The following is a 27019-nucleotide window of genomic DNA, read 5'->3' on the forward strand; positions in this document are numbered from 1 at the left end:
ATACAGTTCTCACAACATCGCACAATGCTTAGCACCAAGTCATTCAGGAAGCGTTTGTTTTCTGGAGAGCAGTTTCCAGCAACAATGACTCTCCCTATTGCATCCCAAATGTGTTCTGTGAAGTTGTGATCTGGGGTGTGCGTGTGCGCTGTCTACTCGATTCGATTAAGATTTTCGGTTTCCAGTGATGAGCAATGACGAGCTTCGTTGCAATATCATTCACCAGTCATAGCCCTTTTCTCATCTCATCTGCAAAGAGTACTTTAACCCATTTGTCTTAATAATCAACAAGAATTGAGTTGTTTTATCTTAATCCATTTCTAAATCAACAGAAATTATTTTTCTTTCAACATACAAAAATTTTAAATTCTGTAGTTATACTCTTAAAAATTACTCAAGTTTTTAAACTTCTTTATAATTATTATTTAAATTCTACAAAATAATGATGTAATCATACATAGCAATAATAAAAATTTAAGTAACAGAAAATTTGTAGCAGAGAAATATTTTACAGTGGCAGAAACAATAAATACATAGTTCAAAATGATTGTATGTATAAATTCACATTTTTTTTTCTTTGTGGTACTGGTTAGATTTAAATCTGTACATATCACTAACTTTCGACTCTAATATTTTGACGATATAAAAGAGTAAGTAATTTTTTAACATAAATAAATGGAGTCTATATTAGGATTAACCAGACATCAATAAATGTAATGCTATACTTCATGACTCAGAGTGGAAATTATTAGCTACCAAAACAGTTTACATGTTGGCAGTACATAAGCTGCATCATAATGGAGATTGTATCAACAATATTAATCGAATTCAATTCAAGCACTATGCTATTCATAAACCTTTTATGAACAGCATAGATTTGTTAACTAATTTATATCCCTACCAAACACCATATATCTCTGCAACCAATGAAATCTTAATTATGTTCCAATTCAAGAACTTCAAATTAAGAAGAGTAAAAATGCCATTTATACACTTTTTTTATCCATTGTTGGCATTTCTTTAATAACTAATGCACAGCAGCACTTTTCTTACAAATATAAAATACTTAAATTTATTTAACAATGATTTCAATATGAATAAAAAAGAACGGTATGCATTTTACTTCAACTTGCAGAATGATCAAGTTTTATCAATACATGAAGAACCATTTATGTCCTGAGATTTAATAAAATAACTTAAATAATCTTGCATATTCATTTAACTCACTAAACAAAAGAGAGATGAGATACTAAAAACTAAAATTTCTTCAAAGAGAATTCACCCATTGTTGTCAGGTTAATCCTAAGGCAAAGAGAAAAGAACTCATTCATATTTATTTCATTTTATCAGTTTTTTTCATCATTTAACTGTAGCTCCGTTCATTGTTCGGCATTTTATCACACCTAATTTTGTTTTTAGTGGATGGCTTTTCCATTCTGCCACATACTTTTCCGATGTCTGCATGTCAACCTATAACAGAGTAGTATGGTTAAATAATGCATGTCCTTAATAAAAAAAAAAAAAGAAAAAAAAAAGACTTATTACATTGTCTTTCTCCAAGAAAAATATTTGAATTATAAAATACTTAACAGAGTACAACTAAACTGTACCATATAACTATTAACACACTGACCATTAAGAAATGAGATCTGATCTACTGAATTTGGGAACAGAATTTGGTTGCCATAAAAGAATGGTTTCTCTCTCTCTATCTGATACTTTATCAAAACGAACAGAAATCCATATTTGTAGATATATTTTCAGAATTATAATACAAGCATTTGGTGAAATCCATATTTCACCAAATGTTTGTATTATATTTGAATGCCCTTTTTATATTAATAAAAAAGGTGTTTGGCATCAATTTCTATGTACCAAAAGAGGGACATGGGAGCAAAAACAGATTTGTTTCCCGATTATTAAACAGCAAATAGTGAGGTGAGATTTCAAAACATTATATTATTATTTATCAAGAACAAATAACAGCACAAATATGATAGACTGTGAACCAGTTAGTCATTGTCAACTATTCAGTTGTATAACAAAGATCTACTGCCATACTCATTCAATTAATGTAATAAAGACTTACTATTTGCTATACATCTAACTGATGTGATTTATGCTAGTACCTAGCAATGAATACATGAAGTAGAGCATTCTAAGCCCATGTATTAACTCAGTTTTGTCAAGTAGCCAAAAGAATTATTTACTCTAGACAATTTGAAAAGCTTACCTTGATGATAGCTGTAGCTTCACTAAATTCTGTATCTAAAGTTACTTGACTTAAATTTGCAACACAATACATTTCAGCATGTTTCCATCACTGAATACAAACATTGAGTTCTTAGAAAACAATAGCTGGGGAGAAGGAGAAAAGATAGTTCTCAGCATGAGCATCGCTTCACTTGCATGGTCAGTTATAATCATTTACACATTTCAGCATCAGGCGAACTAAATGAAATATGTCTCCTTTGAAAACAGAAGTTGGGATTATTCTCAGCAGGAAGTTTATCCTCTGGCTTTCTGAACAAAATTAATGGCAGTCTTTTATTTTGGCAAGTGTGCTGACTAGTTCTTACTGATGAACTGTTCTCTACTTGAACATCATTAGAGATTTGCAATATTTCACAAGCTTCTGCTTATGGATTACTCTTTTTTCATTTCTGACTACAATGTTCGTCTCAGATTTTACAATTCCTTGTTCTCTTTCTATTCCTTTTATTTTTTGCAATGAAGAGCTTATGGATTATAGTCCAAGCTTCTTTATTATGATTGACAGCAATGAGGTTGAGTGAATGCCTTCCCCCCCCTTTTCTCTCTCAGCTCCTGCTTATATTGCTATTTGTCATTTTATCAGTCTATTGCTGTCACCTGTCATAGAGTATATAAACCTTCAAATCAAAAAATTAGAATAATCAAGACAATGCGTTGAATGATTTACAATTCTAATTTATTGCATAGAAAATAATTATTACCAAATGTGAATTAGCATCATCTAAATCTATATACTTTGTAGATTACATAACCATGTAAACACATAAAAATGTAATATAAATTATAAAAAAACTGTTATTTGAAAACATTCACAAAATTAGAATAATTTTTAACGTGGTTCAAAATATTAGAATAACGCAAAAATAAACACACAAAAATTACAGTCAAAGGGAAACAACATGATATAGTTCGCCCACCGTTTGTAGGTCCCTGCTTCGCGTCTTTTCAAGAATAGTCGATTCATGATGAAGGGGAGAAAGAAATGAAGGACATCCGAATTGGTCGCCAACACGCGAAATCACGTGCTTTATAGGTAAAATTTTCCAACTGTTATACAAGCAACATAGTTAACTACAATAATCATAAAAAAGAAGTTAATTTTCCGTCTGTTAATAATAAACAACTCATCCCACAATACAGACTGATTACCCTATTATCGGAATGGATTCTCCTTTTTCTGAGATGCGCAGAAGTGTCGAAGGATCTCAAATCGGTGGGCGAACTATAATTAGTACTTTGTTGCATCCCCCTAGCTTTTATGACTGTTCGTAAATAGATGGGCATGTTATTTACTAGCAGTTCACAGTCTTTTTTTTATCAAAACATGTCCATATGGTCTGCAAGCTTTTGTCTCTTGGAATCTTGCTGAAAAAGGAAATTACCATTACATAACTCTTCCAATGTCGGTAACAAAATGCTGAAGAATTTCTTGGTACACTTTGGAATTAACTCTTTTGTACACAATACACAGCCTACCTGGATCCTCTGTGGTCATACAAGCCCATACCATGACAGAGGTTGCAAATTTCACCGAATGTTTCATGCATTCTTTATCAAATGCTTCTTGCTTAAGATGCCAAACATGTATCCCTTGATGACCATGGGATACACAAAACATACTTTCATTGCTAAAATGTACCGTTTTCCAGTCTTCTTGACTCCACAACAATCTTTGCTTACACCATCGCACTCTAGCTGCCTTTTGCTTGGAAGTCATAAGCAGCTTCGTCTTAGGCACATGTGATTTAAAACCCAATTTGTGAAGCCGTCTCAACTTCATTTAGACACATTCATATCTAATACAAAACTTCTTAGCTTCTGATATGTACCTTGTTTGACCCATGCTTAGCAAATGATTAACTGAAATCCACACACAAATGATTCCTCACACACGAGTCAGTCCCACAGCTACACTGAAATATATGCTACTTTTATGTTCTCTTCAAACAAGCTGAATCCAGTTTGTTCTTCTCCAAGTTTCTCTTCCATAATCTTTCTCAACCTTTTTTCAAGTATGTTTGCATAAATCTTACCTGTAATATTTAGTGGAGAAATTCCTCTGTAATTTTCACATTGTTTTATTACCTTTTTTTTTTTATAGATGGGTACTATGAGAGCTATACTCCAATCACTGGGAATTCAACCTTCTGAATTATGCAGTGTAGCCACTACAAATCTTTTATAACAAAACATTTTGTGAATGTTTTCAAATAAGAGTTTTTTTTATCATTTATATTGCATTTTTATGTGTTCATATGGTTATATAATATACAAACTATAGATTTAGATGATGTTAATTCATATTTGGTAATGATTATTTTCTATGCAAATTAATCAAAAATTATTCTAATTTTTTGATTCGGAATTGAACCTTGAGACATGTTACGCCAAATGATTGTAAGAGTTCAGGTGCAGCAAAATTTTCCTAACAAAAAACTGAATTCTTACACCCTTTCCCATTTTTTTTTTCAGAACCGTGAGGAAGGATTATCTTTCTCCAATGGCACTGAATAACATTATTTTTAAGGGTTTTCCATATTGACTTCAAATATATGGTGTGCACAGACATCTATTATGCAGTTGAAGGACAAAATAACTAAAAAGTACATTTTGCATGTGTTATATACTATCCTCTGAGTATTTGAAGGTCTCTCCTCCAAGACAAACTATGAATGTTCATTCAGAAGTTCAGGAGGAAAAAAATTCCAATTTACCTATTGAAAGTATTTTGATTAATAATCATGTATTATTAAATTAATCTCTCTTCAGTTCACAAAATGTACCTACCTTCACACAAATAGATACTCCCCCTTCAAATAATATTGTATCATTAAAATCCTTGTTAACAAGACTTTACCATTGTTCCAACCTCACAGCCGAACTCTCCTTTTCTCCTTTACTCACCATAGCTTCCTGTCTAATGACTACAATACCAAAAAGATTAATAAAATAGTCATTCCTGCTATCACATCATCTCTCTCTCCAACAGACAGAGTGCAGTAATGCTATTACAATTCCCTATAATTGAAGTACATCAAACAAACAAACAAACAAAAAAAAAGCAAGAACTTCAACTCTCTCTTCTTTCTGTTCAAGGGACATACTTGGAGATCTGCTAACATCTGCAGATGTTAGCAGATCTCCAAGTATTACCATAGTTATGGTAGTGAAATACATTCACTACCATAACTATGGTCACTTGAGTCTAGCTGACCATGCCTTGGATACCATGAACAGAATTAAATGGAAAAAACCACTATGCTTCACCAGGATAACAATACAAACACAAAGGACCTGTTTGATCTGCAGCACATTTGAAAAAAATCAACCTAATCTCAATAAATATGGTTATGTTAAACTTCTCACTCAACAGCCAAGGCTAGCTTCCAGTACCTATAAAAGTTACTTTAAAACTTTAGGCTTCTAGTCTACATTTTCCACTTACTACTGTGAGTTTTTACATGTTATTGAAGTGTTATTGCATGTGTTATTTTATGTTATTAAAATTTTTTTTATCTTGTATCCCAAATGCCTATGTTACAGATACAAAATAATGGAACTATTAAATCTAATTATGAGTTTAAACCAGCAATTAAGCATTAAAAGACATTCACCAGTCATAGTTTACTATTTATGGTAAACATTAATATTTGCCTGATGCTTCCACAAAACCAATCAGGCTGAAGCTCATGATTCAATAATTTACTGCTAAGACCAATGCCAATAGCTTAAACAATTTCTTATTGCTAACATTCTGCAAGAGGACAGAAGCAACCCCATGATCCCAGCCAAGCCATTGCAAACATTCATATCTCAAGATTAAAGCATTAGCAAGCCAAGTCCATTGTGAGACAATGAAAAGCCCATTTGTTATGCCTTGCTGTTCCCCAACTGTTGGCCAAGATAGCAATGGTTGAGATGAAGCCTTCATTTTTATATGTAGAGATTAATTTATTAAGAATATTTAATATAGTATTTAAAAATAGCTTTTTCTTCCTTTTGCAAAGAGAAGACGGTATACATCCTTGTCATATTTCCACAATTTATCAACTATGTCTTAAAGTGAAAATTTGATCTTGAACCCAGCTTTGTCTTCTCCAAGTTTCTCTTCCATAATCTTTCTCAACCTTTTTTCAAGTACGTTTGCATAAATCTTACCTGTAACACTTAGTGGAGAAATTCCTCTGTAATTTTCACATTCAGTTTTATTACCATTTCTATAGATGGGTACTATGAGAGAGCTCTGCTCCAATCATTGGGAATTTGACCTTCTGACCAGGACCTCTGAATTATGCACTGTAGCCACTACAAAACTTTTATACCTCCATATTTAAGCATTTCTGGTCAAATATCTACTCCAGCTGCCTTGCTGCCAAGCTTTTCTACCTGAGTATTGATATGTATGCTTCCTTGCATTCCTCTTGAAAATTTCTAGTATGGTTCTGTCACTGCTTGGTTCACTTTACAGTCTTTCAAAGTAATCTCCTTATCTTCGGTTTTCATGTCACCATTGATTCTTTTTACAGTATTCTTTCCTCCATTTATAAGCTTCTTCAATGGCCTCCAGAACATTTTGAAACAATCCTGATATTTATTTTCTACATTCTTACCAAAGTCTTCCCATAACTTTTGTTTAGCTACATTACATCTAACTTAGTTCTCTCAATTATTTCGTTATCACTATAAAAATATTTCATCATTATTATATTGGTTAGGGGTCACATTCAGAAATGGGTTGACAGTGAATCTCTACTTTGCAATGAGCAACATGGGTTTACTAAGGGAAGGTCATGTTTTCAACTTGCTCACATTCTATAACAATGTTACCATTGAACTAGGGGGGATGGATACACCATGATACTTTTGGGTTTTAATAAAGCTTTTGACAGAATATAGCATGGTAAACTGTTGCATAAACTGGAGAATATGGGTTTTGGATTGTAGAATATTAGCATGGATAAGAGGATGGCTGACTGACATATCAAAAAGTGGTAAACAGGGGATATGAGTCTAGAAATTTAAGGACCAGTGGTGTGCCACAAGGTTCAGTGCTTGGTCCATTACATTAATATTGTACATTAATGATACTGGGAAGGATTTGACAAAGTGACATACAACCAACTATTTGCTGATGATGCAAAAATAGGTAGAGTAATTCAGGAATGCTGCTGATATGTAATACTTGCAGAATGATTTGAAAGGCTGAAATTGTGGATATGGGAAAAATGGATGTCGGTAAATGTAAAGTCATTCACTTCAGTGTTATTAGATATCCAATGTTGTATTATATTGGTGGGATTATGCTAGAAGAAACTGAGGCTAGGAATCTTGGAGTGTTAGTAGATAGCAAGTTGAAGTTCAGGGCCATGTAGCAAAGATTGCAAATACAACTCAAAAGATAATCAAAAGATGTAATTTTGCCTCTTTACAAGGCTTTGGCAAGACCGCACTTGGATTACTGTGCGTGGGTCTGGTCTCCTTGTTTCCATTGTGATTCTGATATATCGGAGAGCATGCAAAAGAGTGTGTTAAAATGATATTAGGATTTTGGAATACTGATTATGAAGACAGACTGAGAATTTGTAGACTACAGACAGGAGAAAGAGGGGTGATAGAATTTTTCAATTTATGGAGGGTGAGGAAAGGACAAGAGGACATCCTTGTAAGCTGAGAATGGATGCCACTAAGAAGGGGGATGAGAGCTAGATTTTTCTCCCACAGGGTGGTGTGTAATTGGAATGAATTGCCATTGGATGTTACGAGTGCAAGCATTGTGAATGAATTCAAGAATAAGTATGATAGATGGTGCATGTAGTATGTGGCCTTCCTCGAATCTGACTCTCTGGAGGTCTCACTTAATAATACATATATAAAGTAACTCATGGTTTGCCTACTTCTGAGTCCTTCACTTAAACATTATATGGTAAAGGAAGGGGGAAGACATTTCTTGGTAAGCTGCAAAAATATTTTCAGCTAACTTGTCAAGTTTTAAGATGACTAAAGATGTAAACTGCTAGAGATTTAACATAAATAAAGTAAATACATTTTTAAAAACAAAGATTCCAAACCACAATAAAGAACTTAAAACTGCTGGATGTATCCTGAATATAAAATTATTGCTGAAATCAGGATGAATAATATACACTGCCAATGATGCCAAGTTGAGGTGCTATCTAACAAGAAACGATAAATAACACCACAAAGTAGAATAGTTTCTATATCTCAAAGAACTATGGATAATAAGAGTTGTTATAGTCTGTCTCAACAGTTCTACTTCTTTTAGTCCTTCATGCAGTTCACATCCTTCTATCTTTGTCTTCTCAATAATCAGTATTCCACAATTTTGATATCCTTTTTAACACACTCCTTTGCACTCTCTCCACTGTATCAGAATCACAATGGATACTAGACCTGTGCACAATAGTAGAGGTGAGGGCTTATCAAGGCCTTGTAAAGAGGAAAAAATGACATCCTTATCTTTACATGTGAAAGTTTCTTTCGGTATTGTAATTATCTTTTGAATGTATTTACACTGGATATCTAACCATGCCAAAGTGCATGACTTTACGTTTACTGACATTGAACTGATATCCATTTTCCCATGACCACAATTCCAGCTGATTCAAATCATTCTGCAAGTACCATATTAGCAGCATTACTGATTACCCTACCTATCATTGGATCATCAGCAAATAGCTATATGTCACTTGTTAAATCCTTCCCAATATCATTAATGTATGAATTGAATAACAGTAGACCAAGGACTGATCCTTGTGGTATATCTTAAAATCTTGTAGACTCACGTCCCCCCATATACCACTTTTTGATATCTGTAAGTTGGCCATTTTCTTATCCATGCTAATATTTTATATTCCAAACCCATATTCTCCAATTTATGCAACAGTCTTCCATGCAGTATTCTATCAAAAGCCTTAGCAAAATCCAAAAGTGTCATGGTGTATCCATTTCCCTTGTCTAGTTCAATGGTAACATTATAGAATGTGAGCAAGTTTCTAAAACATGATCTTCCTTTAAGTAAACCCATGCTGAACTTATATTCAATGTTAGGTGGTGGATTATTTTTTGAGCTGACCACATAGCATATTTCTCAAATGTTTCCTGTGATCTAAAAACAGTTGCATTGGCTATCTCAGATGCAGTAGGATTATCTTGGCTTAGTAATGATTCTCTATTCATAAAGAGTTCTGGCAATTATAATACATCCAGTTTGCCATTCCATTGCTGCATTTGCCTTCTAGCTTTAGCTGGGCATGGTGGGAGAGAAAGCAGACTCCCACTGCACAAGAAGAACAAAATAAGATAGGCAAGGTTCACCCCATAGCCCTCAAATACTCTAATAAAAGAAAGAAAGGTAGGGACCAGTCTACATATAATATAACAGATGTATATTATGTGAAGTAAGGCATCATCTGCTATTTAGGCACAAGTTTAGTGAAGATGATAAATATTGGTATGGTCAAATGAAGAATTTTATAGGATTTAAGAGAAATTAATAAAAAATAAAGTAGATTTTACCTTATGGATATGAGAGCTGGGTTAGAAATAAAACTTGATCAAAGACTAGATACTACAGATAACAGTTAAGAGAAAGATTATGGGAGTGAACAACTATTATTGCACAGACACCTCCACAGAGTCCTAAGACTCATTGTTGGGAGGTCCAAACTATCAATCCAATGTCTATTATACCTCTGCTTGAAACAATTAATACACAAAGCACTCAACAACTGACTCATGTAACCAATTCCATTCATTTGCCACTCTCCACGCAAAAATTCCAGTCCTAATGCCTTCGCTAAGCCACACTCTTGCTAAACTTCCAGGGATGATCTCTTGATCTTCCTCCCTCCAGCCAAGTGCTGAAACATTTCCCCTGCATCAATCCCATAAAATCCTTAAAGTAACTTAAATGTTTCTATCATATCTCCACATTTTTTTGCTTATCCATCAACTTTTGCAAATCTTCAATCTATCCTCATAGGGAGCATTTGACAAACCACTACCCATATTGGTCACTTGCCTCTTGGTCCTCTCCACCACTTCGTGCTCAAGAAACCAAGGTGACCAGACCTGAGCACAGTAATCCACATGTGGTCGTATCAAGGCTTCCTGTGAGCTTTTGTACGACCACACTTGAAACACTGCAACTGAATATGTCCCTTCAAAGTACTTCTTTATATCATTAATCTACAACAGCAGTGATCCAAGCAGAGAGCCCTGCAGCACACCATTAGTCACTTGCCTTCTCCTGGATTCTGCTCCTCTGTATACTACCTTTTGGTATCTGTCCACCAACCACCTTTTTTATCCATATCACCAGTTCCCTATCCATCCTCATTTGTTGTAGTTGGATTCATCCATCCTCATTTCATGTAGTACTTTTACTCCCACTCCTGAGATACTAATTGGTTTATAATTTGCTACCACAGACTTAGATCTACCTTTATACAATGGATCTATTTTGTCCTCCTTCTACTCTCTTGAAGTTTGCCAGAGCTGAGACTAAATTAAACAGCCTAGTCAAAGGCATTGCCAGTTTCCCCTGTGTATTTCATAAAACACGAGCCAATATCCCATCCACTCTCACAGCTGTATCTACAATATACTAAGTATCACCTATTCTTCCATCTCTGTTCTCACATCAGTGCCTTTGTTACCTCTATCATCTGTACTCATTAAAGTTATGCTTCCACAGTCATTATTCCTCCTATCTGCCACATAAAGAAAAAACTTTTCCTTTCTCCTCTTCAGCTAAATTAGCTGGGTCATCTTTCTGCTTATATACCCTAAACAACATTTTCTTTGTTTGCAGCTTATGCCTAATGATACTACTCATCATCTAACTCCTACCTGATTTATCCTTTTGACCTTGGGTATACAGTGTGATACTGCTTCCTCCAGATACCCACTGATCATCCACCATGCACTGTGAACATCCTTGCCTTGCAGATCTTTATGCTGTGGAGCTGCTTCAAGCTCATAATTGCCTACCTTGTAGTTGTTCCATAAATACCCCTTCTTAAATGGAATTTCCACACACTTTGCTACCTCCCAAGTCAAGACTACATGATCACTTTTCCCAATTGGAGGTGATGTAACTACCTTTATTCAGTCTTCTGATCTAATAACAAGATCCAACACTCTCTTATCCTAAGTTCCTTCCATCACATACTGAGAGAGAAATTACTTGAAGCAGAAAGTGTATAAATTCCATTTCCTTTCTGCCATGTGATCTGTCCTCCTTTCAATTTATGTCTCCAAAGTTGAAGTCCCCAATAATCATTACTTGACTTGAACTCATTGTACTAATCTGCTGATGCATGTTTTCCATATCAATCCCTGACCTATAGCAACAACCAATTTTATATTTTGTCCTATTGGCTTCAATCTCACACCAGATTGACACAAAAAATTTGTCATATGCATGACCGACTCCTACTTGTTGGCTGCAATTCATCTGCTGTCATTAGTAGTACTCCACCTATCCTCCCTGAAAATACTAAATCCATCACATTCTGTTCATGTAACTACATCTGCAGTGAGAAGTTTCACTAATGCCTAAAATGTTTGGCAAGGTTGCACTAACCAATGTTAAAAAACTCCTCTCTATTGTTCCCGATACTTCTAGCATTATTATATAGAAACTGCAGCATCTCTGTGCTTCCACACACTCAGTGAACAAAGCTCATCTAGACATCTCTAACTTCAACTACATTTTAGTACAGTCCATCAGTATTGTACAAATCTTTACATCCATCAAAAGTCATGCTATAATTCCACAAACTCTACATCCTTCTGCATAACCTGTGTATCGATTCATTAGCTGTCATTGCAATCCTTCTCAGTTCACCTCTGTCATAGCATGGCAACAGACTTAAAAAATTCATTCTCTTGCTCTCCTTTTTTGCTTCTTCCAATAACTTTCACATTCTCACTCATAGAATACTTCTCACCTCTTAAGTCATTGGCCCCAGTCAAAACAATCAAGTCTTTCACATCCCTTTCTGCATTCTGACAACATTACTAATATTATTAATTTTTGCACCAGAGAAACAAGATTTTGTAGCACTTTTGTGAAGTATCCCCGTTATCACAGAACTGCTATAAAATATAATCTGCTTGTGCTTTTTCTCTTGTTTATTCTTACAATTTTTTTTTTGGCTTCTGATTTCTTGCTTTTTTCTGTTCTCAGTTTGGCTAATCTCTTGCTGTTTCTGCAGCCTTTCAATCTCATACTTTGTCCTGTGATGGACCGTACAAGTGAGCTATTTCTTCATTCAGATCTACGTTCTCCAGAGCATTTGGCCCCATAAATTTCACACATGCTTCAATCATCTCATTTTTATCTTTTCACCATCGTTCAAACCCAGAACTCCAGGCACTCTGAATGACAATATCATATTAAAAAGAAGGATATTAGAAAAGAACTTGACATTGTTATAATGTAGGAAAGCATAACTCCCATTCTGTTTAAGTGGTATGGTCACTTAAACAGAATGGGAGACGGAAGGTTAGCAAATAAGTGTTCTTTGCCAGGATGGCAGAAAAAGACCCAGAAGAAGACCAAGTTCTAGGTGGACTGATATAATAAGAAGTGCCTTAGAAGACAGAAATACAAGATATCATTGGAGCACTGACAAATAACAGGTTAATTTGGAGGCGAATTATTTAAGAGAAAATTAGTAATGATGCAGATAAGATAACATAAGATTTCCTGTACATCCTTGAAGGCATATGTCAAGAATTTGAAGTTGATTTAATACCAGTTTCATTATTAAAGATTTTTTTTTTTTTTATTAATAATGCATTAATAAAATAATTAAAGAAAAAGTTCCCAGATAATTTAATGCTTAACATTATATCTAGGAACTTTTTTTTATTTAAAGCTACTTCTGATTTCCAATAAGCATGGAATTCAGAAGTGGCTTTAAAGTGTCAAATCAGAAGATGAAATGGTCAGTAATTTGGAATTATTAGTTTTCTTAAATAATTTAAGAGAGAACCCTGTTCTCATTAATTTTTAAACTTGAAGTACATTAACACACCTGTAATCTCTCCCATATTTTCTTCTTTGGGTTCAGTTTTTCATCTGGGTCTAGGCTAGACATTTCATAACCTTCAACAAATATTTTTTCACCGGGACAGCTTCCTTCTGGTGGTTCTAATTGTTCTGTCTCACCTGTTTCTTTTCTAATAAAAGACATAATCACTCAGGCACAAAAACTAAAGTAAATTTTATGCATATGTTAAGGAGAATTATTGAATTTCTCAAAATTAAGCAAAAAGACTAATGACAATGAACATTTATGAAATATTATCAATCTGCTACTTAATGCAGGAAATATGGAAAGACAAATATTTCTATCATCATAAAATCAAGACTGGTCAATAGCTTGGTATTTGATTTTCATTTTTGGTGCTGAATATTGGACACTCAGCAAAAAAGATATGGACAAGATCAACAGCTTCAAGATGTGGTGCTGGAGAAGGATGCTGAGTCTCCTGGATGGACAAAAGATCTAATTAAAGTATAATAAGTCAACTAAAAATCAAGAGGCAGCTATGTGACATTGTAAATGAAATAATTCTCAAATATTTTGGTCACATTTCAAGCTGTGAAAATGACAACCTGGAAAAACTTATCTAGGACAAATGAAACTGAAACAAGTCAAGAAAAGAAGAGAAAGTCAAAAGTACTTTCAATGGAAGATGATAAGCAGATGTTGGAAGTTTTTTTTTTTTTTTTTTCCCCTACACTTGGTTATACTATAATAAATTTTGTTTAATCCTTTATCCAAGTGTAAGCAAAGTTTGTGCCTGAAGTATCTTCAGGGCTGAGGCAACTTATGGTAAAGGTGGACCAAGCTCTCAGCACTCCTTGTCTGGGAGATACTAAGACAAGGAGTGATGAGAGCTTGGTCCACCTTTACCACAAGTTGCCTAGGTCCTGAAGATACTTCAGGCACAAACTTTTTTGCTTACACTTGGATAAAGGATTAAACTAAATTTATTATGATAAGCAGATCTATAGCGAGTTATCCATGCTCATCAAAAAACTTTGCATTAAAGGTAAAAACAACTTTATCAACGACATATGATCACTCAAACCAAATACCTATTTAGTAAAATAAAGCTGTTGAATAGAAAATTTAAACCAAAGTATTCAAGTATAGCTGTGTCAACAATTGTATTCTTACTAATTGAAAGAACATCCTTAACAGATGGAAAGACTATTGTTAAAATCCATACAAAGATAATTCGGTCTCATTCAATAAAGAAAACACCAGAGACTTCCGTAAGGAACCTTGCATTTAAAAGTTGAAGAAACTCTAAAAAACTCAGAAAAGGGAAAACCCTTGGCCAGGACCAAATACCAAGTGAACTTCTCGCATGTCTAGTACCCATAGGAATTGAAATCATCAGAAAAATTTGTAACAAAATCTGGGAGACAGGAGATTAGCCTGATGATTAGGTAAAATCCGTTTTTATAAAAAAACGGATTTTACCTAATCAACAAATGCAATAATTATAGAACTATAGCCTTGATCTCACATACAAGCAATATTCTTCTCTATATTATTAAAGAAAGACTTAATATGTTGAGCAACAACTTCCTGCAGAACAGGCAGGTTTTAGAAAAGAACATGGAACCAGAAATCAAATTTTTAATCTAAAGCACTTGGTTGAAAAGGTTCAAGAATTTGATATTTCTTTGTATATGTACTTCATTGATTATGGCAAAGCATTTGACTGTGTCAGGTGGGAGGACCTGTGGAAAATACTAAGTAAAATGGGCATCCCAGAACATTTAACACACCCTTTAAAATTAAAATAATTCTACAAAAGGAATCAGGCTGCAGTGAAGATGGATGGAAAAACATCTCAGTGTGGTTCAATGTCAAGAAAGGTGTGAGACAAGTACATACTCTCACTCTCCCCTGATCTACACAATCTTTATGAAGAATACATTATGAGAAAGGCATTCAATGGATATGAGAGTGATTTCTCAGTTGGTGGCAAAAAAGATCAATAATCTTAGGTATGCTGACAATACTGTTCTTATTGCCAGCAGCAAAGGAGAACTAGAGTCCCCTCATTAAAAGAGTTGAATGAGAAAGCCTGAAATATGGTTTAAGAATTAATCATGATAAAACAAAATACATGGGCACAGATAAAAATAGCAATTTCACCCACAATGTTGACTCTGAGAAGGTGGATGAGAATTCACATTTCCCTTGGAGTTCTAATAAGCATCAAGAGTAAATGTCAACCAGAAATTAAAAGAATTACCATGGCAAGATCAGCAATGGTGCAATTGCAGAAAATTTAGAAAGACAAACATTTCTATCACCATAAAATCAAGACTGGTTAATAGCATGGTGTTTTCGATTTTCATTCTTGGTGCTGAATCTTGAAAACACCAATATGGACAAGATAAACAAAATGTAAGATATGCAAGATGTGGTGCTGGAGAAGAATGTTGAGTCTCCTGGATAGACAAAAGGTCTAATGAAAGTATAATAAGTCAAGTAAAAATTAAGAGGCAGCTATGTGACATTGTAAATGAAAGAATTCTCAAATATTTTGGTCACATTTTAAGCCGTGAAAATTGCAACCTGGAAAAACTTATCATCCAAGGAAAGTGGAAGGACAAAAAAGATAGGTTGCTCAAGACCAAGATGGCTGGATCAGATTTAAAAAAAAAAAAAAATCACCAGACTTGCTTTGTAGTTGGCCACTGCTGCAACAGAAAGAAATGGAGAGATATTGTGGCTAGGGTCACAAATCCTCAGACATGAGGAGACTGAGCAATAAGAAGCTACTTAACAACAATTAGGTAATGCTGTAAGGTATGCAGGGAAAAAAACTAAGATAACCAAGTATGAAATATAAGCAAATCTTTTCAGATCTATGGAGAACCCATTACAAATATTGGTAATTATAATTTCATTAAAACAGCTTAAAAGCTAGGGAAAAAAAAGTATGCCCCCCCCACCACCCAGGCATCAGGCTAAAAATATACAATATATACATTTAATATTTTACAATTTTTATAAAAAGAAATTATGGAAATCGCATCTACAAATAATTTTAAATGCACAATATTACTCATGACAATAACTGCACATATTTATGAACTGTATCGAAGTAATTGTTTTAACAATGAAATACTGTGAGTTAGCATAATCAAAAGAATTCTCGAAATGGAGAAAACTCATGTAAAAAAACTATTACTGTAGAATTTTCGCTTAAGTATCATAGGCATTGTCAGTACTGGATCACAGAATGGCAATTAAACAATAACAGACAATTCTAAAAAGCACCACCTGAGTATCTAATGTGAGATAAGGTCAATAATTTCTCAACTTATTAAAAATAAATAAAAATATACGTAAACAAAAAGTTAAAAAAGATTAGCAGATTCGAAAAGTACTATTCTAAAGTTTCACATGTTTATAAATATTATAAAGATATTCTATGAAGAAACAACTTTTATGAAGGACTTTAGTCTTGTTCCAATAAACTGTTTAGTGTCAATAGCATGCTCTGCAAGTCCAGACTGATGGTATTTAATATAAGACTTGTGTTCTTCTAGAGGAATAAAAGCAGATCTTCCAGTTTGTCTAAAATAAGATAACCCACAAGAAAAAGGAATCTGGTAAACACCTGGATAACTGAGAGGCGGAAGCCTGTCCTTAGAAGTGAGAAAGGTGAAGATTTTTCTGATGGGACAAAAGGCAACAAAATTATTCAGTGGTTTTAAAACTTTATGTGTTCGGTGATGTCATGTACACATGGGATAGGAATGAGAATTATTTCTTTTGTACTGGAAGAAATAGATACAACTATTAAAAGCTTTTTTTCTTTGATGAAAAACAAGCTTCCACCTTCTCAGTTATTCAGGCATTCACCAGATTCCTTGCTCTTGAAACTGAGCAAGAACTGCTGCTTGAATGTCAAATCGAATATGAAGTTCCAATTTATGGGGAACTACTGTTTAACAGAAATGCCCCAGTTGGCATTACATTTATTCAATTTGATCACATTCTACCATCATGTTTGTTTGTGGTTTAAGCCAAAAGACTACAATTTGGTCAGTTAGGTATCATTGAAATACTTAACTAGTAATTTGGAACTTAGAGGTGTGCAATGAGAAGGTGAGGTTAGGACAGTGGGTCTTTACTGATTACAGAGAACCCTGTTCTCTATAATCATTATAGGCTATGTACAGGTCTGGAATCAGGTAAGATTCCAGACTAGTCAGATTCTCTCAGTTATCTAGCTTTGACCCTAAACTAACCCCTGGAATTAATATCAGAATAATTTTGCCAATTAAAATGAATCAAATTGAAACAAAAAATTTAATCAAATGGGCTCTGTGATCATCCTTAATCCCAAATTTTATCAATTCCATCTAGTAAGAGCAGTTATTTCAATAAATTTTAACATAGTTTGCTTCTTTGCATTACTGAAGATGATCCAATTATACCAAAAAAATGGATTGATACAGCAAATTTCTGCAGTTCTAAAAACTACATAGAAATAGAATCTGTCTACAGAGTCCTAGAATAACAACTTGCATAGGCAAAAACAAAACTAATCTAATAAATGCATCAGCATTTTGCAAAACGAACTTATAAGCTGTATGAATAAATATCACTGAAGTGATAAAGACTTATGATTTAAAGACATGATGATAAAGAGTTTTCATATAACTTTCAAAGGTAATGGAACAGTAATATCCTGTAGAATATGTGAGGCTCCAAGGTTCAGTCAATTCATCTATTTGATCATTATATATATGTACGATGTGTATGAGTACAATGGCAACAACCAAGACATCGATGTTGACTGATATCAACTTGCAGGTATCTAGTGCAATGTAGTGAGTATTTGATGTATTTGTTGCTGAGAGTGAATGATCTGTGGTACGAGTGCAAGAATGGAGAAAATATTTGTTGGAAATGTTTCATAAGCGAGTATATGAAATGTGAGTCATGTTGAGAGCAAAATAATTAAGTGACTGATATTATATGTCACTTCATTCTTTTCTTTCACTCTGTCCTTCTGTAGCACACAGCAATTGTTTCTCCAGTCGCTCGGGTTAACTTTCTGTTCTGTGAAGAAGCCCATGTAAGCACTGAATGATAGCACACAAAATACAAATGAGAGCTTGAAAGAAGTGATTGAAAGTAATAATGTGGATGATGAGATGGGAAAAAACTGCACACTGACATGGATTCTTTCACAGAACAAAACGTGAACTCGAGGGACTGGAGAAACAATTGTCATGTGGCGCAGAAGGATGGAGAATGAAATAATGAGTGAATGCGAAAAGCATAAAAGTGCAAAAAAATGGAAGAAAAGATAGCATTATATGGAGATTTGATGATAAGAGGTATACTTAATGAGAAAGTGACATAAACATGTTCCAGGTGCAAAGATAAAGGATGCTAATGAAGCTTTAAGTTTGCAGAAGAACAAAGCAAATGAATTGTTTTTATTATTATTATTATTATTACTTGACACCTCCAGGGAGTCCGAGACTCATCAAGGGAGGGCACCTACTCTACAACTCTCCATCTCCACCACTCAATCCACCAACTACAGCGAACTGCATCATCTACACCAATGCCATCTACTGTCCACCACTAGTATTTTTCCACAAACAATCACAAACATCCATGTCCATGGTGGGATTCGAACTTGCAGCCTTTTGGCTGGAGAGTGGATACACTAGCCACTCAGCCAACCAAGCCGAAATTTAATTTATGTGTTATTATTAATTTTTAGCAGGCACAAATGATTTCAATGGTGAGAAATATGCAATGAAAGAAGATCAAGTAGTTCACAGACAGTAGTTCTTAGAAGCAAATATGAAGAGTAAGAAAGTAAAGATTGTAAGTATGATGGGACAGAATTGAGAAAGGCCATGATTGCACTTACATGGACACTTTTTTGAAGTTAAATCTGAAGCTTAAAATGCACATTCAGAATCCAACTTTCATTAAAGATTATGAACCATGAAGGATAATGCACTATCTTTTTTATTTACAGAAAGCCATCACAGACTGGAAGATACTTGCAGAATCATATCATTCAGCTCAACAGTATTGAATCCTCAAAAATGCTAATTCAGAAAAACCAAAGTGATGTATCTACTTATGCATATATTAGATGTCCTCCTTACCTCCACCTCCCACAAACAAACAATGTACCACAATTTTTATCTCATATATCCAGAGCATATCGGAAAAGATAGATTAAGTATTAAAGAAATATAACCATCATTCAATGTTCAAAACACACTTGAAACTAGCAATCCTGATCTACTCTCCAAAACACAAACATCATCCTCTAATATTATTTCCTGGAGTGTATAGTGCCCTGTTACTGTAACACGGTCTGCTAAGGAGGGAGGGAGGGAGGGGGGGGAGGGAGAGAGATATCTAGTTCTGTGAATATCTGCTTTGGAGAACAAGAAATACATTCACAGCCATACATTCAGACAAGTCAGAACCGGCAGACTATGCTTTGGACACCAGTTCAACGCATAACATAGGATCAGATAGTGAACAATGAAAGTGACTACCACTAAGTCCATCGAGTGGAACACTATCTTCAGCCCCACCTGAGGAAGTCAATTGGTGCCCAATGTTACACGAGAATAACAAAGCTATGAACATTGAAAAGTAAATAAAATTTACATTATATTCAGCTAAAATAAACAACAATGAATAGTCCATGTGGTTTGATCTCATTTCTCTTGCATGTCAGGCTCAATTGTTTGTCATGACCAACATGGCTAGTTTCAAACCCAATTAATGCTCTACTATAGGGCAATTAGTCCTATCTGCTTGATGTAATTTTTTTTTTTGTCTTACTTGAAAACAAAGTTATATCAAAGGTTACAATTTACTCGAATGCTGCAACAGCTCCCATGTGTTTATATGCCAGCTACATGTTATGTCTAGTAATCAAAAACTATTAGCAGGCACCAAAAAAATCAGTGCAGACATATTATTACTTCTTGAGGCAGAACAAAAGTGAAAATATATAAAACAAAAAAAGTGATATGTTACATGAAAGTAACACTGGGCAAGAGAGGGTTAAGCCACTAAGTCCAACACACATTCAGACTTCAAGGATATAGATTTCAATTTGGTGCACACATGTTGACATAAGCATCACAGTTATCAGTTTTTAAGATTGTGATAATATCTACAGGTTCCACAACAATTAAAATTATACTTATTACCTGAATGAAAATTTCATCAATATGAAACATACTTACTTGTGTGCACATATTATCATAGCATGAGATTCTACTCCCCTCATTTTAGCAGGTTTCAAGTTGCATAAAACTGTCACCATCTGACCATGTGAAAGATTTCCTGCACTACTAACTGTATTTCTTGGACCAGTGAAATCACCACAGTCTATCTTACAGACATATAAATTTTCTGCATTTGGATGCTAAAAGGTAGTATACAGTAAGATAAAATGTTTAAGATTAATATTATATAACTAAATCAGTTGGAAGACATTTTTATTAAAAATTAAATACAAACGAGAATTATATTTTATAGAATGTTAAGTCAATCCTTAGATTATAAACCACTGATTTATAACCCTTTGTAAACATTTTCAATGCAAAAAAACAGCTTGATCAGTATTCTTACCGTCTTATTTTTCAGAGATATATTAATGAAAGTACCTGACCAATTCTTCAGAAGCATTGGCATTGTTTTTCAAAAACCAGTCTGATTATAAAATTCTACCATATTATTTTGAACTAGAGGTTACAGGGGCTTCATGTTTTGTGCTTCAAAAGTCTGTAATAAATCTTAGTAATTACACCAATTTACAAGTCCAAATGTATTTAAAATAGCAGCAACAATCTATTTAAAGTTAATATTTTATGTGTTTATAATGTTTATAATATCTCATTTGATTCCAAATTAGTTCTCAAAGCCTCCTACAATATAGTATCATAAAGATGGGAAAAAAACAAATGGTGTTATGGTTGCTTTCTAGAGTATGTTATTATTGATACTTAGAACCATGAGGTCCCAAGTATCAACTGAATGTCTATCATACCTCTCCTTGATACCATTAACAGACAAAGCACTCACAATTGATTTGAGCAACCAATTCCATTCATTCACCACTCTCCAAGCGAAAATCTAGTCCCCACACCCTTGCTAACTACCCAACTTCCATGAATGATCTTTTGATCCCTCCCCCCGCATCAATCCCATAAAATTCTTTAAGTAACTTAAATGTTTCTATCATATCCCACTTTTTTTTTGCCTATCAACCAACTTTTGCAAATCCTCAAACCACTCACCATCTTGGTCACTCACCTCTCAATCCTCTCTGAGAGGAATGACAACATCCTTATCTCTGCTTGTTAAAGTGTTCTTCACTAACCAAGTAATTCTGTGAGCTACTCTAGCTAGGTAGCTCAATTTTTTGATCGAGTGTTCTTTGTTGTTTGTCATATTCCTGAAATTACCCTCAAGGGTTGTAGAGGATAATATAATAGTGTTACATAAGTGTACATTCTTATTACTTTGTATTGACAATTTTCCTCCAAAACTTTCAAATCATATATTTCAGCCTTGAAATTCTAAGAGGATTAATAAATTTAGTTTAATCCTTTATCCAAGTGTGAGCAAACAAAGTTTGCGCCTGAAAACATCTTCAGGACTGGGGTAAGGTGGTACACACCAGGGCACTCCTTGCAAAGGTGGAGCAAGCTACCAACACTCTTATCTCAGTATCTCCCATAATGCAAAACACATCTCCTTGCGGATATGTCTAATGTTATGCATTAAGGGAAGGGCCACAACCCAGACTAGTTTCGACCTTTATTGAGGTCTCTTCAGTGGGAGCCAGGCCCAAGTGGAAACTTTGTTTGCTCACACTTGGATAAAGGATTAAACTAAATTTATTATACTCTAACCAAGTGAAAAATAAACTTTCAACATCTAAGAGGATTGTTTGAAAAGTTTGGAAAATTTCCAATAGATGGCAACACAATTCGTTCTTTCATACCAGTGTCAGCACGTATCATCTTTTTCATGACCCCTGGCAAAATTTTAGCCATGTGCAATGCGTAGTTCTCATTTGGCAAACATTTAAAATGACCGTGTTCACATTTTTCATAAAAATGGGGGGAAAAAAAGTTTTGTGCAGCGATAAAACACTTTTATTTGAAGAAGTGGATGGATGCACAGATCAAAGTCGAGTTAGATGCATTCATGGGGACTCTGCACCAGCATTAAAGACTATTTATTTTTGGATAAATGAGTTTAAACGTGGTCGTAAGTCCATCGAAGATGAAGCATGCTCTGGATGCCTGACTGAGGTCACTATGAAGGAAATTATTGACAAAATCCATGGTATCGTAATGGAAGACTGCCTAGTGAAAGTGCATGAGATTGCAGGCATCTCAACTGAATGGGTGTATAATATCTTGCATGAAAAACTGCACACGAAAAAGCTGTGTGCGAGATGGGTATCGCGATTGTTGACTATCAATCAAAAATGCATGCGAAAAGACATTTCAACACAGTGTTTGGCAATGTTTAATTGCAATTCGCAGGATTTTTTGCATCAATTCGTGACTATAGATGAAACTTGGATCCACCACTACACACTTGAGTCCAAGCAGCAGTCAAAACAGTGGACAATGCTTGGTAAAAGAGCACTGAAAAAAGTGAAGACAATTTTTGTCAGCTGGGAAGGTGATGGCAACTGTTTTTTGGGATTCCCAAGGAATTATCATGATAGACTATTTGGAAAGGGGTAAGATAATAATAGGAGTCTATTATGCATCACTGGTGGACCATTTAAAAGAACTGGAAAAAAAAAAAAAAAAAAACGGCCAAGATTGGCGCACAAAAAAGTGCTCTTTCATCAAGACAATGCACCGTTCCACACACACACACACAGGCCGTCACAGCCGCAAAATTCCACGAATTGAGGTTAGAATTGGTTCCACATGCACCTTATTCTCTGGACTCAGCCCAGTATGACTTCGTCTTGTTCCCAAACTTAAAAATTTGGCTCGGTGGAAAAAAATTTTCTTCAAACGAGGATGTCATGAAGGCTGTCAATGACTATTTTGTACAATTTGACAAATCCTACTTTTTAGATGGGACGAAAACATTGGAAACTCACTGGACAAAATGTGTAAACCTCAATGGAGACTATGTTGAGAAATAAAGGTGATTTTTTCCAAAAAAAAAATATTTAACTTACTTTTTTTTACCAAACTTTTCAAACAACCCTCGTATTCACTATAACCTTCTTCTACCACATTATTTTCTGAACACATAGTACACTATGTATTGGTTTGGCAGATGGGCTAATGGTTTTTTTTATATAGTCTGTTTTATTTTGTGCATTCAGTTTTCCATTGGGCATTATGCCATCAAGATTATGTATAAAGAAATGACAATTTGTTATATTCAGGTTTCATAATTTTGGATGTAATTAAAATTAAAATAATATTAGATATTAATCGCATGTATTCTCTGGCTAGTTTTGTGAAATGAAAAACTTGAATTTCAAGAATAAAAACTGTCACCTTCATATGAGACCAGCTAACTTACCTTTAGATGAAACGCCTTATATAGGTTACCTTCATATTAACAGGATTCACACCAAGATATTCTAATTGAAGGGAAAATGCAAATGCTGCATTTCAGGTGAAAAAGGACAGGAAAACATTACAGAACTTGCCAAAAATTACTATTATGCATACTTTTGGATGAAACTAGACATGAAAATAAACCATAAGTACAACAACATAAAATATGACACACGATAAACAAATGATGAAATGGCTTTACAGGAAAACAATTGATATTTTTATCTAACCAACATGACATAAAACTATAACTCTAGAAATAGAAAGGACATTTTCTAACTAAATCTTTCATCTGCCATATGCCTAGTGCACACAAGCCTAATTTACCTATACCGTCACCACAGAAGTGCCTAATACAACTACTTCACATGAAGAAAGCAATGTCAGTACGAGATGACTTACTAGAAGAAAACAATCACAATTCACATAAGAAATGCGAGATGTTGTAAAACAGATCACTTAATTTGCAAAAAGTGAAATACACACTCTGTGATATTTTGGTATACAAAATGGTTCTACACAGCTTATTGTATTGAAACTCAAACCTGGAATCACTAGAGGAACTTTATCTTCTTGGCATGCTACAGAAATTGTAAGAACGAAAACTTCCATACTAGTCACTTATCTGCTGACTTAAGGCTTATTAAAATATTGAAATGAAAGATAAAAGTGAATGGTAAAACTGTGTAGATCTGAAAATTCTCTGTTTTTGTTACTAGTTACTTGAAAATGGCATGCTTTGTTTGTAAACGAGACAGCAGAGCCCATAATTAGCACAGAGGAGAAATCATTCCAGGCTCAAAAATTTCTCCACACAAGTTAAGTAAATACAAATAAATTTATTATTACTACCTTCATATAATATTACAGTTAATGAAGGAATTTTAGACAACAATGTCTTCCCACACCTATCCCACTACAAATTTTCAAGTCTTTCAAAAGCGCAAAAAAACTCAAATTTTGTGGGCCCAGACAAACTGCAAATGATTTACAGGAACACTGATCATAGCCAAAAACAAGCATGAGTGGACCGAAATGGAATCACAAAATTGCTCGAAAACAGAGATCCCAAGCTTGAATATTTCTTTTCTTGCATTCCTGAAAGAAGGTAACATGGATATGGCAACACATAACATAGTGGACTTTCAGCATGGCAAGCATCATTATAACAAACTATTGAAAGTCTTAATCAAATCTGAAAGTTCTAATTTGTTCTAATGTTATAAAGGTCCTAATCACCAAAGGTGATGAAGACCTTTCAATAGTTGGTTATAACATTAGGACTTTCAAAATTCTTAGCAACGTTTTTGCTAAGAATTTTTTGCACTAAGAATAAACTATAAATCTGTCATTTAAAGGCAGAAATTTATTAAAAAATTAGAGATTCTGAATAAGTGAGCATATTTAGATATTTTATATAAATATCCTACATTTACTATTATTTTTCTCATATTTTTAAAAAAAATAAATTGTGAGGCAAAAAAAGAAAAATTTCTAGTTTCCAGAAAAAAAGAAGACATTTTTAAAATCAGCACTTAGGCAGTATTGAATGCAAATTCAATTTATCTATTTGCAATTAAGGTTTATGATATTTCAAAAATTTTACCTTCTCGACTTCAATCACTTTTCCAACTCTCAGATCCAGTCTTGATGGTGATATTTCATCTTCACTAATAGAATCTGCATTCAGAAAAAAAAAAAAGAAAAGGCATAATGACAGAGAGGTAACTTCAGATATTTTTTCTGTAACTGTTATATTACAAAATGCAAAATTTCAAAGATGTAAATATAATGCAAATCCTACTTTTTGACTGAGAAGGATAAGCTTGTGCTGCCAATTTCTTCAGTTTGGGATCTTCAAAATGTTTTCTAATAGGATCCAGAAGCAGATTCAAATAAACCTCAACAGATGCCTTTAAATCACCTGGATGAAGTCGCTGTAATTAAATTTATATTCATATTTTATTTAATTTACATATCATTGTAAATATAAATGCGTATGTTTACAGAATTAGTTAAAGGCAAAATTTATACATTAACTAGGATCAGACCACATAGAAAGAAGAGGAAGTAAATGAACTGGTGGCTTTCAACCCAATATTAAGTCCTCACTTTCATGAAGTGCACCCATCTTGCAAGCATTCACTTTGTTACTAAATAAACTGGCAATCTGAGTCGCATCTTAGTTGCAAAAGGAGTTGGAGCATGCACTATTATGTTTTATAGAAATTGTAGCCATTTGCTAGAAGTGCTGCAAAGGCATCTGAGTTCAATTTCAAATATGAACAAATAGCAGACTGTGTGCAAGTAGTTTGAGGACACCATACTAGTGTGATGGGCAGTGATGTGATTGCCTTATGTAAATACCTTTCTGTATGTTTGAGTTTTCCATAAACAGAAAATGAACCATATGTTAGTTGTGTTACTTGTCTAGAAAAGAGAGAATATTTAGGTTATTTTTGTATGGTGAAATGAATTTTTTTTATGTTGGCTGTTTAAATGTACTAAAAATTTATCTATTATGTCTATGCTAAAGGACCAAATAGCAAATACATCATCTACACAGAATACCTGAACTGTTCACATATGTGTAGCTGTGTTAAGTGTTTGGTTTTCTAGAATTCAATATGAAAATTATCTGGCAAAAGGAAAGAAGGGGAAAACCACTGCAGTCCCATCCAGCTGTTTGTATATTTTTCCTTTCGATGAAAAATACCCTGAGAAATGGTAAATCTCGATACTTCAAAAATGTTAGAGGAGAAATGCATCTTAATAAGGTCAAGAGGCGCTGTCAAATGGTTCACTAATAAAGAATGAAGTAAGCTGACCATGAAACTACATGGTTAGCTTTGATATTACTTCATTGTAACATGACAGCAAAACTATTCCCATCCTTTGCATTCAGAGTACATCTAAAAAACAGCTAGAGTTATCTGTAAATATAATTTTCATGCCACTTTCAAATCACACATGCAGCTAGCTACCTTAATCTAAGAATCTGTTGCATCCTCTTGCACATCCCAGACTGTATAAAGTTCCTTATGCCTAAAAGCTTAGTCTACT

General features: G+C 34.1%; 1 protein-coding gene across 1 annotated transcript in view; it reads right to left on the bottom strand.

The window, feature by feature from the left end:
* Positions 1-394: 394 nt before the first annotated feature.
* TyrRS (Tyrosyl-tRNA synthetase) overlaps positions 395-27019 on the bottom strand; it is a 100815-nt gene continuing 74190 nt past the window's right edge. The window contains exons 10-14 of the mRNA XM_090409641.1: positions 25761-25893; positions 25563-25636; positions 20591-20772; positions 13341-13485; positions 395-1470 (exon numbers count right to left, since the gene is read on the bottom strand). Coding sequence (XP_090265767.1) covers positions 1360-1470; positions 13341-13485; positions 20591-20772; positions 25563-25636; positions 25761-25893 — 645 coding nt within the window. The 3' untranslated portion in view covers positions 395-1359. The remainder of the gene's footprint in view (positions 1471-13340; positions 13486-20590; positions 20773-25562; positions 25637-25760; positions 25894-27019) is intronic.

The sequence above is a fragment of the Typopeltis vanoorti genome, chromosome 19, assembly GCF_054136105.1.
Source record: "Typopeltis vanoorti isolate ZY-2024b chromosome 19, IOZ_Tvanoo_1.0, whole genome shotgun sequence".
Lineage (NCBI taxonomy): Eukaryota > Metazoa > Arthropoda > Arachnida > Uropygi > Thelyphonidae > Typopeltis > Typopeltis vanoorti.